Source organism: Lagenorhynchus albirostris, chromosome 1 (genome assembly GCF_949774975.1).
Source record: "Lagenorhynchus albirostris chromosome 1, mLagAlb1.1, whole genome shotgun sequence".
Taxonomy (NCBI): domain Eukaryota; kingdom Metazoa; phylum Chordata; class Mammalia; order Artiodactyla; family Delphinidae; genus Lagenorhynchus; species Lagenorhynchus albirostris.
In genome coordinates this window covers 122,510,094-122,526,625 of record NC_083095.1, presented here as the reverse complement: position 1 = coordinate 122,526,625, position 16,532 = coordinate 122,510,094, and the positions used below count along the sequence as shown (strand labels likewise).

Genomic DNA, 16,532 nt, shown 5'->3' with positions numbered 1-16,532 from the left:
GATCATTATGTAGTGTCCTTCCTTGTCTTTTGTAACATTCTTTATTTTATAGTATTTTATCTGATATGAGTATTGCTACTCCAGCTTTCTTTTGATTTCCATTTGCGTGGAATATCTTTTTCCATGCCCTCACTTTCAGTCTGTATGTGTCCCTAGGTCTGAAGTGGGTCTCTTGTAGACAGCATATATATGGGTCTTGTTTTTGTATCGATTCAGCAAGCCTCTGTCTTTTGGTTGGAGCATTTAATCCATTCATTTTTGGGTAATTATTGACATGTATGTTCCTAGTATCATTTTCTTAATTGTTTTGGGTTTGTTTTTGTAGGTCCTTTTCTTCTCTTGTGTTTCCCACTTAGAGAAGTTTCTTTAGCATTTGTTGTAGAGCTGGTTTGGTGGTGCTGAAATCTCTTAGCTTTTGCTTGTCTGTAAAGCTTTTGATTTCTCCATCAAATCTGAATGAGATCCTTGCCGGGTAGAGTAATCTTGGTTGTAGGTTCTTCCCTTTCATCACTTTAGATATGTCATGCCACTCTCTTCTGGCTTGTAGAGTTTCTGCTGAGAAATCAGCTGGTAACCTTATGGAAGTTCTCTTGTATGTTATTTGTCATTTTTCCCTTGTTGCTTTCAATAATTTTTCTTTGTCTTTAACTTTTGCCAATTTGATTACTATGTGTCTCGGCGTGTTTCTCCTTGGGTTTATCCTGTATAAGACTCTCTGTGCTTCCTGGACTTGGGTGGCTATTTCCTTTCCCATGTTAGGGAAGTTTTCAACTATAATCTCTTCTAATATTTTCTTGGGTCCTTTCTCTCTCTCTTCTCCTTCTGGGACCCGTATAATGTGAATGTTGTTGTGTTTAATGTTGTCCCAGAGGTCTCTTAGGCTGTCTTCATTTCTTTTCATTCTTTTTTCTTTATTCTGTTCTGCAGCAGTGAACTCCACCATTCTGTCTTCAGGTCACTTATCCATTCTTCTACCTCAGTTATTGTGCTATTGATTCCTTCTAGTGTATTTTTCATTTCAGTTATTGTATTGTTCATCTCTGTTTGTTAATTCTTCTAAGTCTTTGATAAACATTTCTTGCATCTTCTCGATCTTTGCCTCCATCCTTTTTCCAAGGCCCTGGATCATCTTCATTATCATTATTCTGAATTCTGTTTCTAGAAGGTTGTCTATCTCCATTTCATTTAGTTGTTTTTCTGGGGTTTTATCTTGTTCCTTCCTCTGATACAAAGTCCTCTGCCTTTTCATCTTGTGTAACTTTCTGTGAATGGGGTTTTCCTTCCACAGGCTACAGAATTGTAGTTCTTCTTGCTTCTGCTGTCTGCCCTCTGGTGGATGAGGCTATCTGTGAGGCTTGTGCAAGTTTCCTGATGGGAGGGAGTGGTGGTGTGTAGAGCCCGCTGTTGCTCTTTTGGGCAGAGCTCAGTAAAACTTTAATCAGCTTGTCTGCTAATGGATGGGGCTGGGTTCCCTCCCTGTTGGTTGTTTGGCCTGAGGCGACCCAACACTGGAGCCTCCCTGGGCTCTTTGGTGGGGCTAATGGTGGGCTCTGGGAGGGCTCACGCCAAGGAGTACTTCCTAGAACTTCTGCTGCCAATGTCCTTGTCCTTGTGGTGAGGCACAGGTGCCACCCCCGCCTCTGCAGGAGACCCTCCAACACTAGCAGGTAGGTCTGGGTCAGTCTCCTATGGGGTCACTGCTCCTTCCCCTGGGTCCCAATGCTCACACTACTTTGTGTGTGCCCTCCAGGAGTGGAGCCTCTGTTTCCCCCAATCCTATCGAAGTCCTGTAATCAAATCCTGCTAGCCTTCAATGTGTGATTCTCTAGGAATTCCTCCTCCCGTTGTCAGACCCCCAGGTCGGGAAGCCTGTCGTGGGGCTCAGAACCTTCACTCCAGTGGGTGAACTTCTGTGGTATAAGTGTTCTCCAGTTTGTGAGTCACCCACCCAGCAGTTATGGGATTTGATTTTATTGTGATTATGCCCCTCCTACCGTCTCACTGTGGCTTTGTCTTTGGATGTAGGATATCTTTTTTGGTGAGTTCCAGTGTCTTCCTGTCAATGATTGTTTAGCAGTTAGTTATGATTCCAGTGATCTCACAAGAGGGAGTGAGAGCACGTCCTTCTGCTCCGCCATCTTGAACCATAGATGGGTTTCTTGTTTTAACTACTAATTGCCTCACATTCATTTGGCTGGATTTTTTTTTTTTTCTGACAAGTTCTAGGTAGTAATTTATAAATGTACTACTTTCACTTTACGGCAAGAAATCTGACAGCTGGAGATCTAACTAAACTGGGAACCCAGGCTTGTATGTTCCTTTATCAGCGTGACTCTGAGAACTGACACCTGCTGGTTCTTTGAAATAGTGCTTTGTCTGATGAAGCTTACCATAAATGTTGTCTCTGTAGGCGATTTACTGAAACAGGAAGTCTTCATGCAGTGGATTTTATGGGTAGCTTCACATCTAAGACTGCTGCTTCAAAAGGGCTGAGTTTGGATGTAAAGCTCCCAAAACTACTATGTAATGCAGTTTCTTTTACATTAACGATAAAAGAACCCATGGCCAGGAAGTGACCTTGGGAAGCATTGTGAATTTTGTGCAGCAACTAAAAGCTTTGAGTGCTTGGGATTATGCCACCTCATCAATGGTATTTTTCTGTTCAGTAAACTGCCTTTCTCACATTTATTGATATATCATTCATATGTATATATAATTTTTTGTATGATGAAGCAGTCATTCATTTTAAATGGGCAGGATTGTAACCCTCTATCTTTGTAATTAAATTCTTCCAGAGCAAAATTTTTGTGTATCACTGAGAATAGTGGCTTAGTGTTTGTCTAGCCTTCCACTTGGCTGTGTTTTGTATTGACCTCTTAGTCTTTTTTTTTTTTTTGGCCACACCGCATGGCTTGTGGGATCTTAGTTCCCTGACCAGGGATTCAACCCAGGCCACGACAGTGAAAGCATGGAGTCCTAACCACTGGACTGCCAGGGAATTCCCCTGACCTCTTCAGTCTTAATGATGCCCCCTGGCAAAGGAATTCATTTGAATGATGCATAGCTCAGGAGAATTATCTAGTCACCTCCAGGGCCTCTTAGGAATAAGGATAATTGCTTTTTAAGAGGGTGAGGTATTCAGCTTGTTTTGAAATAAGCAGAGAAAGTAAGCAAACAAAAGCAAGCTAGCATTTTGTAATGTATCAGCTATCATGGTTGGTGTTACATAAGCTGTGTCATGCTTCTGTGTCTATATTCTTTTATACAGGTACAAAAATTGAAGCTGAGAGGCATTTCATAATTTCTCTGCTGCTTTTAGGTTCAGTGAGAACTTGGAGGAAGGCATCATGGTAGAGTGAAACGATCGTTGCCTACTCTCCTGGTTTTCTTTCTGTTCTCCTCTAATTAAAAGCATCAACTTTAACCCTTCTATTTTCCTTTTCCCTCATGTTTATATGTAATCCAAAGGTTGTTAGTTTTTTCTTCTAAATGCCTTGATTATAAATCCTGTTTTTTAAAGTTATCTTCAAGGAATTATTGCATCATACTTGCTGTGATAATAGAAGTCATAAAAATTAGATTTATCTAGGACATTGCAGTTTACAAAGTACTTTCACATATTCTAACTCGTGTAATCATCATAACCACACTGTGTGGTAGATGTTATTCTTTAAATGTTCTACTATAAAAACTTCCTATTCATTTTCTTCGTAGGTATTCTTGTCTCTTTTATTGTATACATTGGGACCAGATTAATATTTTTAAAATACAACTTTCACCACTATACGTTTCCTCTTAGCACAAATATCTTTGGTGATTTCACATGTTGAATAATGAAGTCAAAACTCCTGTATCACACTTAGGATTATCCATAATCTGATTCTAAACTAAATTTTTTTTTAATTGCCCTAAAACTTTCTCAGAAGAACCTTCTCTGTATATCAAGTCAATTTGGTTCACTTCAGCAAGCATCTGTTACCTACTATATATCAGTTACCATGTTGGTCGTTAGGGATAAACAGATGAGTGGAACATTCTTGTCCTTAGGAAATTCACTGCCTAGTGGAGGTGAAAAGATGCATGAATAACTAATTATAATATATGTGTAAGTTGATGAAACTGAGTGCTGCCTCAGTTTTATTTTATTTTTTAAAATTAATTAATTTATTATTTTTAACTGTATTGGGTCTTCATTGCTGCGCGTGAGCTTTCTCTAGTTGCAGTGAGCGGGGGCATCTCTTCGTTGTGGTGCGCGGGCTTCTCAGTAGTTGTGACACGTGGGCTCAGTAGTTGTGGCTTGCGGGCTCTAGAGCGCAGGCTCAGTAGTTGTGGCGCATGGGCTAAGTTGCTCTGCGGCATGTGGGATCTTCCTGGCCCAGGGCTCAAACCTGTGTCCCCTGCATTGGCAGGTGGATTCTTAACCACTGCACCACCAGGGGAAGTCACTGCCTCAGTTTTATAATGTATATTTAGAAAAGGGATTTTTTTTTAAGGCATAAAAACCACCAGGAACCAAAAAGAGAGAGAGAGAGAAGATAAAAACAGGTGAGAAATTTTAACAAAATTCTGGAAGCTGGAAAGCAGTTAAGTGGTAACTAATTTAGCAGTCCAGAGAAAGCTGAATGATTTAATGGGTAGGCCAGTTTGTAACATAGAATACACCAGATATCAATAAGTTCAAGAATTGGAGACAGTAGGAATTTCAAAAAGTTGGGATGCAGAAGGTGCTAAAAACAGGAAGAGTAGTTGCAAGTATATACATATATATATATATGGAGCAGTTGCATCACTAAATCCCCTCCTTCCCTGGCATCGCCCGGCAGCTACTCTTTCCCACCTTCACAGGAGATGTAAAGGTCACACTGTTGAAGGTAAACTGAGCTGTGAAAACCGGGCCGCCCAGCTGAACACAGGGAAAATGAGGAAAAGGTTCCCCTCTGATTCGTGAGGCCTTCTAGACTCTGGAATAAGCAGATCCGTAAGTGCCTGGGATTTCTTTGAACTCTTGTTTGGTTGGTTGTTTTTCCTCCAAAAGAAAACTATGCAGGATTTCTTTCTTTCTTTTTTTCTTTTTTCTTTTTGGCTGCGTTGGGTCCTCGTTGCTGCGTGTGGGCCTTCGCTGTGGTGCATGGACCTCTCATTGCAGTGGTCTCTCCCGTTTCAGAGCACAGGCTCTAGGCGCATGGGCTTCAGCATTTGTGGCACGTGGGCTCAGTAGTTGTGGCTCACAGGCCCAGTTGCTCCGTGGCACGTGGAATCCTCCCAGACCAGGGCTCGAACCTGTGCCCCCTGCATTGGCAGGTGCATTCTTAACCACCAAGCCACCAGGGAAGCCCCTGCACGATTTCTATAATATAACAAGTTTGTTTTACTATTTTTTAAAAAAAAAGATTCCCCCAAATCTTCAAAAAAAGTGAGGATTTAGGAAAAGTATTTACTTCAGAGCAAGAAGCTGGCTTTCAAGGTTATTCATACTCTGTTCGAATGGATTTTTCTGGCTTCATTTCTCACCATTCTCCCCCATATGCTTTGTGCTCCTTTCATATTGGTCCACTCATACTTTATCACATTCTCTGCATTTTCTATCATTTCTCCACCTCAATGTTCAAATTAGTATTTTTATAAGAAATGCTCTTTATCCTCTCCTGTTCGTCCTCAGAGGCTCACCTCAAGTGCCATTGTGCCCAAATGCTTTACCCTCCCTCATCTAAGTCATCTACTGACTTGTTCATATTTCTTTTTTTAACACTTATCACTTTATATGATTTATTTATCAAACTCTGAGGCACCATGTGCAGGGTCTTACGTGAGGATCTAGAATACAGTCTCTGAAGGGTGAGAAGTGAGTGTTGCTCATCTTAGGTGTCTGATATTTGCATATGAGGGGTATTAAATACTCAAATACTTTCCCTTACGTCTGGTGTCTTGTTTTTCTGGTTAATCTTTTATACCTCTTTACAAAGGAGGTATAGTTATTCTAAATCAGAGATCTGATCATGTCACTACCTACTCAGAAACTTTTCATTTTAAGTTTTAAGATGGCATTGAGGACTTTCCTAATGTGGACTCACCCTTACTTTTCTAGTTTCTTTTGCTGCCCTAACCACTCCTTGCCCATCCCTACTCCTTCCTGATCTTCATGGTGCAACTTATGGTCCATCTACCCCAAGACCATCGCCCATTCTCTTCCTAAACCGTCTGTTTTCTCATTTTTATTGTTTTGCTCATACAGTTTCTTCTCCCTGAGATGTGTTTTTCTCCCTTCTCCAACTGTTAAAATTCTACTCATTTTTTCACACTCTGTGGGGAGGTGGTGGGAGAAAGAAAGGAAAGTACATCCTTTCTGAGACTCCTGTGATTGCCTTCTCTCTTTTCTTGCTCACAGATCAGAATCCAGACTGATTACTAGGCTTACACTGATACCACCATCTCAATTCACTTTAACAGTTGTAATCTGGGCTTCCCTGGTGGCGCAGTGGTTGAGAGTCCGCCTGCCGATGCAGGGGACACGGGATCGTGCCCGGGTCTGGGAAGATCCCACATGCCGCGGAGCGGCTGGGCCCGTGAGCCATGGCCGCTGAGCCTGCGCGTCCGGAGCCTGTGCTCCGCAACGGGAGAGGCCACAGCAGTGAGAGGCCCACGTACCGCAAAAAAAAAAAAAAAAAAAAAAAAAAAAAGTTGTAATCTATTTGAATTAAAGATCTGTTACTTTAAGCATATACTTCAAAAATTAATTTAATTCTTTAACAGTGAAGTCATATTGTACTCTAAATGAGTAAGGGGTGAATTTCGGTGCCCCTACTTCCCTACCCCCCAGTAATTCTTACTGCTAAAACTGGGGGGGAGTGTCCAATTCGGAAAGACATCCCCCTCCCCAAACACATTTACAGTTTTAAACTTGACCATTTTCCTCTAAGCAGTAATGAGTTTTTAGGGTCAGCCCTTTGCTAAAATAAGTTTTAGATCACAATAACTGTGCTTATACCGTGCCGGGAAGGGCTTTCCTGACAAATCTTTATGCAGCATCCTATCTCGCATGGAAGAAGTCTGTGGCCAAGCTGGAGTTTTAATCTGCCTGGGAGCTGGCTGTTACTACCTCATCTCGTCCTCTCCCGGTTGTTGGTATCCTTTTCACAATTTCATCAAATATATTTTTTAAAATGATTTTGGTGGGAACATTAATCAGAAACACAAATTAACTTTTAGAACTTAATACAATTAATACAGAGAGGGAAAAAATGGCTATTTTCTACTTTTGCTCCTTTAAAAAAGAAGTTATTCATCTTATAATGTCTTAGGTGTTTGTCTGGCAACCTGTGAATCCTCTCTATTAATGTTCTTTGCAGACAAAAGTTATTCCTAAGTTAGTGTACTCTTCTCCACATAAAAGTACTGGGAAAACTGATAACAGTATTAAAAGTATAATGGTGTAATTTTAACTGTATTAAAAGTATAATGGCCATTTATTGTCTACAGCTTGTTAAAAATAATCAATATTACAAGCAGCCTTTTGTTCCCAAAATGCAGGGTTTGTTTTTTGTTCATTATCAAAACAACCTATATTATATGAAAATTAGAAACAGTCATCTTTCTTTTTTTTTTGGCGGAACACGGGCCTCTCAACTGTTGTGGCGTCTCCTGTTGTGGAGCACAGGCTCCGGACGCGCAGGCCCAGCGGCCATGGCTCATGGGCCCAGCCGCTCCGCGGCATGTGGGATCTTCCTGGCCTGGGACACGAACCCGTGTCCTCTGCATCGGCAGGCAGACTCTCAACCACTGCACCACCAGGGAAGCCCAGAAACAGTCATCTTAGTACCTTAATACATCTTTATGTATCCTTTTCCATGCATATATATTCAGCTATGTACATATATATATGTACATTTATGTGTATATGTAACCTTTACCTACATGTATTATTTAAAAAGTAGTCATACTATACGTACTTATAACTTCTAATCAGTCAAGGTTTTGAGTGTCTGAGATGTGCAGAACATGGTGTTAAGCACCATAGGGCATTGATAGATCCATTAAATAAAATCGCTACTCTCAAGATATTTATAGTCCAGCTGAATAAGATAGGACAGATATATAAGAAGCAATGTGAAGTCCAGTGCAGTGGCTGAGCTATATGGTCTATACTAAGCACTCACAAGGAATTAAAATTAGCCTTCAAGGACTAATGGAGTTGAAGAGGTAAAGGTAGCTAAGGACCCAGCATGTACTGTGGGCTCACTAACTGATGGTTGTTGCTCTTATACTCACCCCAAGTTCTGACTCTAGATGTCTAGTACAGAAGAATATTGATTCCATTTCTGTAAGTAGAGAAGTTGAGAGGAAAAAGGTTGCAACTGCAGGAAGAACTTTGAGTTAAGTGTTGTCTGGGTGGAGAGCTGTTTCTGCATATAGGTGAAGGTGTAGAGCTTGAGTTCTGGTGAAGAGTCAAAACAGCTTTGAGAATCATCTACTTAGAGACAGTAGATGAGTTTTCCAAAAGGAGTAGGCCAATAATTTGTTTTATTTCACACTGTCCTTTATGCCAACTAAAGTTGATACTAAATACCATGACAAAAAATAAGAAAACCTTACTTGTCAGTGAGTTAGAAAAATGAGGGTTTGTGTTTTTTGTGCCAAGAGTTAAAATCTCTCTATCTTTGTAATTCTGGCATTTCTTCTTCTTGGGTTGCCTCATAGCTCAATAGTTGGGAAATATTAAATAACAAAATGTGTGTGTGACAGACAAAGAGATTTGTTTTCTTTTCTTTCATTTTTTAAAAAAATATTTATTTATTTATTTGGCTGCGCCAGGTCTTAGTTGTGGCATGCGGGATCTTTGTTGCCACATGTGGACTCTTAATTGTGGCATGCAGACTTCTTAGCTGAGGTATGCATGCAGGATCAAGTTCTCTGACCAGGGATGGAACCTTGGCTCCCTGCATTGGGAGCGTGGAGTCTTAACTACTGGACCACCAGGGAAGTCCCTGAGATTTGTTTTCTTTAAAATAAAAGATTCTCATGTCTAGCTTAAATTTTCAAATTCTCAAGCTGTTTTTGTTCGTGTCTTGCTGGGCCTCATTATCTCTGTTTGGCTTTTCACTTACAAATCATGTTTCATATATGTGAACAGCGTTGGGAATGTGACCTTTCTCATGACCCTGTAAGCTAAGATTTTGCTTTGCATTTCCCAGAATAAATGTCACTAAAACATATACATTCTGCTTTTCCCCTAGGTAAAAATCTCTACACCAATGAATATGTAGCTATCAAACTGGTGAGTAGAATCTGTATTTGTGGTAATTATGTTTTAGTGCTCTCACCCTTCACATATCTTTTTACAGGAAATAATTGTAACCATTCACAAAAATACTAATGTTATTTTTCCTTGCATATGATCCCACATAGTCATTTCCTTCAAATATATATAGTGTTACAGTGATGAATCACTGTATACTGTAAAACACTATATAGTTAGAGGATGCTAACTATAGTGTTAGCAATGATAAATCAAAAAAAGTTTATAAAACATAGCTGGAAGGAAAAAAAAACCCCTAGTAACTGCTGTAAACTTTGTACCTTTCACAGTGCTATTTTTTTTTTATAATTTTCTTATTCTTGAATATGACTTATCCATTTTAAAAATGTAAGGTATTTATTAATATACTTCTGAATGTGATCATCTAATCATTGCCTTAAAAAGCTGTCAAACGTGAAAAACACATTACGTGGGCAGATTTGAAGCAAAGAGTTCAATTGGTTTTGTCATTGCTAATCTTATGAATAACTAACCTAGTCATTGAAAATAACATCCTGTTAAAAAAGAATAATTCTGTTATTTTTAAGGATTAATAGTTTTAGAAGAAACAGTTCTTTATCTTATATGTAAGGTTGATGAAAAACCATTTCTAGCCATATGAAATGCTTTATATAACTAGTTTCTATGAAACTGTGTAAATATTGTCCTCCTAATAAATCCTAGTACATTTCCCAGGATCTGAAGGTAGTTTTGGGCTTTATTAGTTGGAAGGCAGAGGCGTTAATAGTTGAAGGAAGTATCTTGTGGTAATTGCTGTTCTTTTCTAATGAATTGCCCCTACCACATCCACACCTGCTCTGTGGTCGGTCCTTTCCTCTCATTAAGCTTGTCTGTGGAGGAGTTAGAGTTGTCCTGTGAAGAACTGACAGGCATCAGATTAGTTTCTCTACAAAGAGGTGGACAGGGAGCAGGTCTTAGAGCAGGTAGCTCCTTGGGAACCAAGTGTTTTGTTTGTTGACTTGGAACTTTTGTTGGAGAAATTGGAGCAGGAAGAGAGACAATGCATGTAACAATGCAGACCAAATATTTTTCTCAGCTTGAATGTCAAGGAATTAACTGTATATTTGTATTTATGGGAATTTGATTATTCTGTGAAAGTGTTATCTAGTTCATCTCTTTTTTACTTTTTCTGTTTTATTGTTTTGTTAAGTTGGAATAATTTTTTTTTTTTTTTTTTTGCGGTACGTGGGCCTCCCACCACTGCAGCCTCTCCCACTGCGGAGCACAGGCTCCAGACGCACAGGCCCAGCGGCCATGGCTCACGGGCCCAGCCGCTCCGCGGCACGCAGGATCCTCCCGGACCGGGGCACGAACCCGAGTCCCCCGCATCGGCAGGCAGACTCCCAACCACTGCGCCACCAGGGAAGCCCCAAGTTGGAATAATTTTGATTCTTTGGGACTAGTAATAGGGAGAAGCAGCCCCTAAAACACTTTAAAATGTTGCCTCAATACTGTATATTTGTTATTGTCCCCTTATTTATCAAGACTTCTTCTGAGGCTTTCTGTTAGGGGCAACTCATTCTATCTAGATTCCTCTTTCCAGGTTCATACTAGTTGACCTGTTTAGATAAGGTTGCATAACATTATTGACATGACTGACTATTGCATTTCACTTACATTTTATTAAAGTTTTATTCTTTGTATGGCCAAGAGTTAAAGGTAGATAGACTTCATGTCATCTAGTATGGTGTGCCTCAGTACCTCATTTCTCTTCCAAATAAACCTTAAATAAGGGCTTTTTAGAGGATGACAATCTTGTCTATGGGCCTCCTCTCTTGCTGTGGGGCTGTATTCTCTGTGGGAGATATGATGGCAGTAATTGAGCTCTTTTCACTGTAACAGCAAAATTTGCCTTAAGCATTACAGTCCTACAAGGTAGCCGTCTGCTGTCAGTTTAGGATTTCAGGCAGGCGTGTGTGTTCCAGAATAACCATGATTCTGGCAAATAGCCAGCCCTCTATGGAAATGTAATCAGCATCTGGCACAGAAATACAAGGAAGCCGGGGCTGGTAGTGTTTCAGTTCTACTTTGTTTGGATCTTCATTGTGGGCTCTTGTTTCTTGGATTTCTAGGAACTTTTTTTTAAAAATCAGATACAGTGTAAACAAACCAGTGTGATGAACCCCTCCTTTACCCCTATCACTGAGGTTTCTGGGGTTCTTTTTAACAGAGGTTTTCTAACAGTTGTTTAAAGAGTTTTCTCTCCATGCTGCTAATCCTACTGCCTTTTACAATCTTATAGATTGTTTGCAGTGTCCTTTATTCATAGTGCTTTCAGAAGAGCACTTGAAGCTCCAGTTGGTTGAGCAGGCTACGACTACGTGCTGAAGGGGTTGGCTGAAGGATGTAAGTCCTTCTGTCTGTGATAAAAAGCCCCTCATGTCTGAATATATGTGATGTGTATGTACACCCACTTTTAGCCCTATAACTCTAAAGAGATATTGCTTTTTTTAATCTGTTAACTTATTTACCCAAGATCAGATTGAATATTTCCTATTAATGTCTCCAGTATGAAGTTTGAAGGTATTAGGTTTGAAGAAGGATCTGTGTTTTTTAAAATTCATTGACTGTTGTGGTTTGTTCGAATTCAAGACTGTTTCTCCAGAAAGAACACTCCTCTTTCTAGTGTTTAGATCAACCTCTGGTTTCATATCAATTTGTCATCACTGTCTCTTTTGGTTTCTTGTGAATTATTAATGATTTTGCTAAAAGACAAATTCTGAAATTGGCTGCTTTGATGGTGATATATTAGAAGATCTAAAACCTGAATGGAGACTCTATAACTGAAGAGATAAATGAATAAGGAAGTGACTCTACAGTATAGTCTTCAATACATTTTTTTGGAATACAAGAATCTTGAGAAACTTGAAGGCCAACTCTGATGCTTGCTGATTTTGCAATCAGAGAAGGGTATGAGTTCTTTCATAGAGCTCCTTAGGGCTTTGAAGTATTCTAGCCTACCTGAATTGATTTAGATAAAACCTTCCTAGAAGCAAAGGTGTAGACTAGATAACTTCAAGGAAAGTTCTGAATTCTGTGATTTATGGATTCTATATTTTAAGAAAAATGCAGAAAACTTCAAGTGGGTTCAGGAAGAGCTTTCAGGGGTGATCAAATAACTAAAAAGTAGGACCAGTGAGGAAAGGTTAAAAAAATTTAAATTACTTTGCCTGAATAAAGGAAGTTTAAGAAATGACTGAATAGCTTTGTTATTTGAAGATAGCTGTTATAGTATTCACAGGTTATTCGGGAGCTGTTTTGTCTTTGTTATTGAGGATGTAAGAGAAATAGGCTAAACTTTCAGTAAGTGGAGATTGCAGTTACATATAAAGACCTTCTAAACCATGAAACTTGTTAAACACCAGCATGAATTAATAAGGGAAGCTGTGGAACTCTCCTTCCTTTGAGCCTATATTAAAAATAGGACAAATAACCATTTAATGGGGAGAGGACAGTTTTTTTCAACAAATGGTGTTGGGAACACTGGAGTGAAGTGAAAACATGCAGTGAAGTGAGACCCTTTATATCATACACAAAAATTAACTCAAAATGGGTCAAAGGCCTAAACATAAGAGCCAAACTATAAATATCTTAGAAGAAAACTTAGGGGAAAAGCTTCATAAGGTTAGATTTGGCAGTGATTTCTTGGATATAACACAAAAAAGCACAAGTAAGAAAAGATAGATAGGTTGGACTTTATCAAAAACTTTTGTGCATCAGAGGACTCTGAACAGAGTGAAAAGATAACCCATGGAATGGGAGAAAATATGTGAAAATCATATATCTGATAAGGAATTGATTCTCGAATTTACCATTTTAACCATTTTTAGTTGTACAGTTCAGTGGCATTAAGTACATTCACATTGGTGTGCACCCATCACTATCATCCATCTCTAGAACTTTTTTTTCACCTTCCTCAACTAAAATGCTGTACTCATTAAATACCAGCAGCATTCCCCTCTCCCCCCAGCTCCTGGCAACCACCATTCAACTTTCTGTCTATGAATTTCACTATTCTAGGTACCTAATACAAGTAGAATCATGCAGTGTTTGTCCTTTTGCGTCTGGCTTATTTCACTCAACATACCATCCCTGAGGGTCATACATTTTGTAGCGTGTGTCAGAATGTCCTTCCTTTTTATGGCTAAATAATATGCCATCACACATATGGAACAAAATGTAGCCACATTTTATTTATCCATCCATTTGTTTATAGATACTTGGGTCGCTTTCACCTTTTGACTATTGCGAATTATATTGCAGCAAACATGGGTCTACAAATATCATTTTGAGTCTGAGTTTTCAGTTCTTTTAGGTGTATATCCAGAAGTGGAATTGCTGGATCATGTGGACTTCTATATTTAATTTTTTGAGAAATTGCTGTACTGTTTTCCACAGTAGCTGCACCATTTTACATTCCCACCAGCAGTGCACAAGGGTTCCAATTTCTCCACATCCTTACCAACACTTGCTATTTTCTGTGTTTTTCATATTAGCCATCCTAATGGATATACAGATGTATCTTTCAGGGTAATGTTTGATTTTCTTGTTAACTAGTTGCCTGATATACTGTCAATTCAGAACGATTAGCCAGCCAATTCTTGAAGTTTGGTATAGAGCAAAGTGTGGTAGTATGGCTGCTTTATCTTTGGGCTCTTTAGAAAACTCTATTTTTAAAAACTTGAACACTGTATTAATTAAAGTTACAAGTTACATATCTTAGTTGCATTTACAGTCTTTAATTCTCTAAAGTGTAAAAATAAATATACATAACACTGTTCCTACAGCTTTATTCATAATACTGAAAACTGAAAACAGTTCAAATGTCCAAAAGTTAAGGTTTGTGTGTATGTACACACATGCACACACACACACACACACACACACACTAATGTATAGTTTTACTTACTGTTATGGAATGATGTCATCATCACATGTTGAATTTAAAGACATAGAACACCAAATATAGTATGCTCTCATTTATTTAAAATACATTTTTGAGTCTATATTATATATAAATATATGTATAAATCAATATTTGGAAGAACATTCACCAAAATGTTAATAGTGCTTTTCTTTTAAATGATAGAATCTCAGGTTATTTTTACTTTCTTTCTAATTTTTGTGTATATGAAATTTTTTCCTGAGCATATATCATTTTTCTATAAATAATAAAACCATTTACTACCCAAAATTCATGATAAAACAAGAAGGAAATACTTGCTGGTATTTTTTTTTTTTTTTTTTTTTTTGCCGTACGCAGGCCTCTCACTGCTGTGGCCTCTCCTGTCGTGGAGCAACAGGCTCCGGACGCGCAGGCTCAGTGGTCATGGCTCACAGGCCCAGCCGCTCCACGCCATGTGGGATCTTCCCGGACCGGGGCACGAACCCGTGTCCCCTGCATCGGCAGGCGGACTCTCAACCACTGCGCCACCAGGGAAGCCCTACTTGCTGGTATTTAATTAAAAGATTTGGCACCTGGTTTCCTAGGAGAATATATTTCAGAAGAATACTTCATGGTGAGAGAGCTATCCTTGAGTGATGTCTCATACAGAGTATTTTTATTTAAACATCCATGGCAGGGATTGTATATAATTCAGCTTCATCTTCCCCTAGATGTGCTTTCAAAGAGAAATTGTGGTAAGAAAATGCTATTATATATGAATATCATCTCTAAAATATTAAGTGGTCTTAGCCCTGGTTTACTCTGAAAACCTAGGAATGAAAAAACTGTCTAAATCTGATCACAATTTCTCTTCTTGGGTTTCAGGAACCAATAAAATCACGTGCTCCACAGCTTCATTTAGAGTACAGGTTTTATAAACAGCTCGGCAGTGCAGGTAAGTCAATGTTTCCTCCATTTATTCAGCATATAGCTTAGCTGGAAGCCCAACATATGTAAATTTTCTTGTCTACCTTTTTTGCCAGACCATGTATCTCCCCTACTTGCTGGATAGGTAAATACACATAGTCAACTAAAAAGCTACTTACTCTCTGGCATCTAGAAGGGCAGTTGAGTTGATTGGGGGTCTATGCTACCATGCCTGCCCACAGACCAACCTGTGAATGCTTTCATTCACCTGAAATACACATGGAATGGTTTTTGCTTTTTGGTAGTTTATTCATTCTCTTTTCATTCCTTTGTGTATACAGAAAGAAAGGAGGCGGTGTTGGTAATTTTCAAGCTGTTTTTACCACATTGAGACTATATATCCATTTTAAAGACATACTACTAAAATATATCTTCTGAAATACCTTAACACTGTCACTTTATCTATTGTTCTCATTAATTTAGAAGACCTATCTATATGATTGTAATAACCTATGACCTCTGAGGATTTTTAAAAAATTAAGTTTATAATTTTTAAAAACATTCCTGTTTTTTTACCAAAAAGGTCAAATTTCTGAAATATTTTACTGGCTTGCAGAAAAATGTATTGACTGAACAAATGTTACCAACTCTAAGGAGGTTGAACCCATAGGATTCCTATTGCAGAAGATGAAATCCTCCAGTGCTAGTTTAATTGTTTGACATTAATAGACATTCCTCTGCTTTATGCTTCTTCAATGTGACAGTTTTTTGTGAATGACTGAAACATAGTTTCTATTTCAAGTACCATTATTGAAGGTACTGTTGAAGGAATTTGAGTTTCACTTCCTAAAATATATACAATTATATAAGAGCCACTGGGTGTTATTCAAGTCATCTTATACCCTGACCATGGCAATAATCAGCCATAGTCATAACCTAGGGAGGCCAGGATGAGCATTTGTCTTTCATTGAACCTAACATGAGTTCTTGCAGACAGCTCAAATGCATTCATCTCAGCTGTTATATGCTGCCCCTCCACTGCTCACCTGCAAGTCTTCTTTTAAGCTGCATGTCTTCAGTTCCTTCAGTTTTTTGCGTTATGTGATTAACAGGTACTTCACTGTCATTGCTCCACTAGGAAGCATGAATGTACACACACACACACTCCTGGTTTTGTGATGTCCCTCTTAAATGAGCCTCATAAAACAGCACCAGTAACTCTGGATTTGGAGGCAGTGGGATTATTATCTTCCTTGATCTGGACACAATAGTTCTATTAATTTAGGTTAGCTATTTTTTTTTTTTTTTGCGGTACGCGGGCCTCTCACTGTTGTGGCCTCTCCCGTTGTGGAGCACAGGCTCCGGACGCGCAGGCTCAGCGGCCATGGCTCATGGGCCCAGCCGCTC

At 39.0% G+C, this 16,532-nt stretch overlaps 1 protein-coding gene across 10 annotated transcripts in view; it reads left to right on the top strand.

Moving 5' to 3' along the window:
* CSNK1G1 (casein kinase 1 gamma 1) overlaps positions 1–16,532 on the top strand; it is a 147,227-nt gene that overhangs the window by 61,943 nt on the left and 68,752 nt on the right. For all 10 annotated transcript variants that reach the window (XM_060151648.1, XM_060151655.1, XM_060151627.1 and 7 more), the window contains 2 exons: positions 9,231–9,271; positions 15,084–15,153. In XM_060151648.1, coding sequence (XP_060007631.1) covers positions 9,231–9,271; positions 15,084–15,153 — 111 coding nt within the window. The remainder of the gene's footprint in view (positions 1–9,230; positions 9,272–15,083; positions 15,154–16,532) is intronic.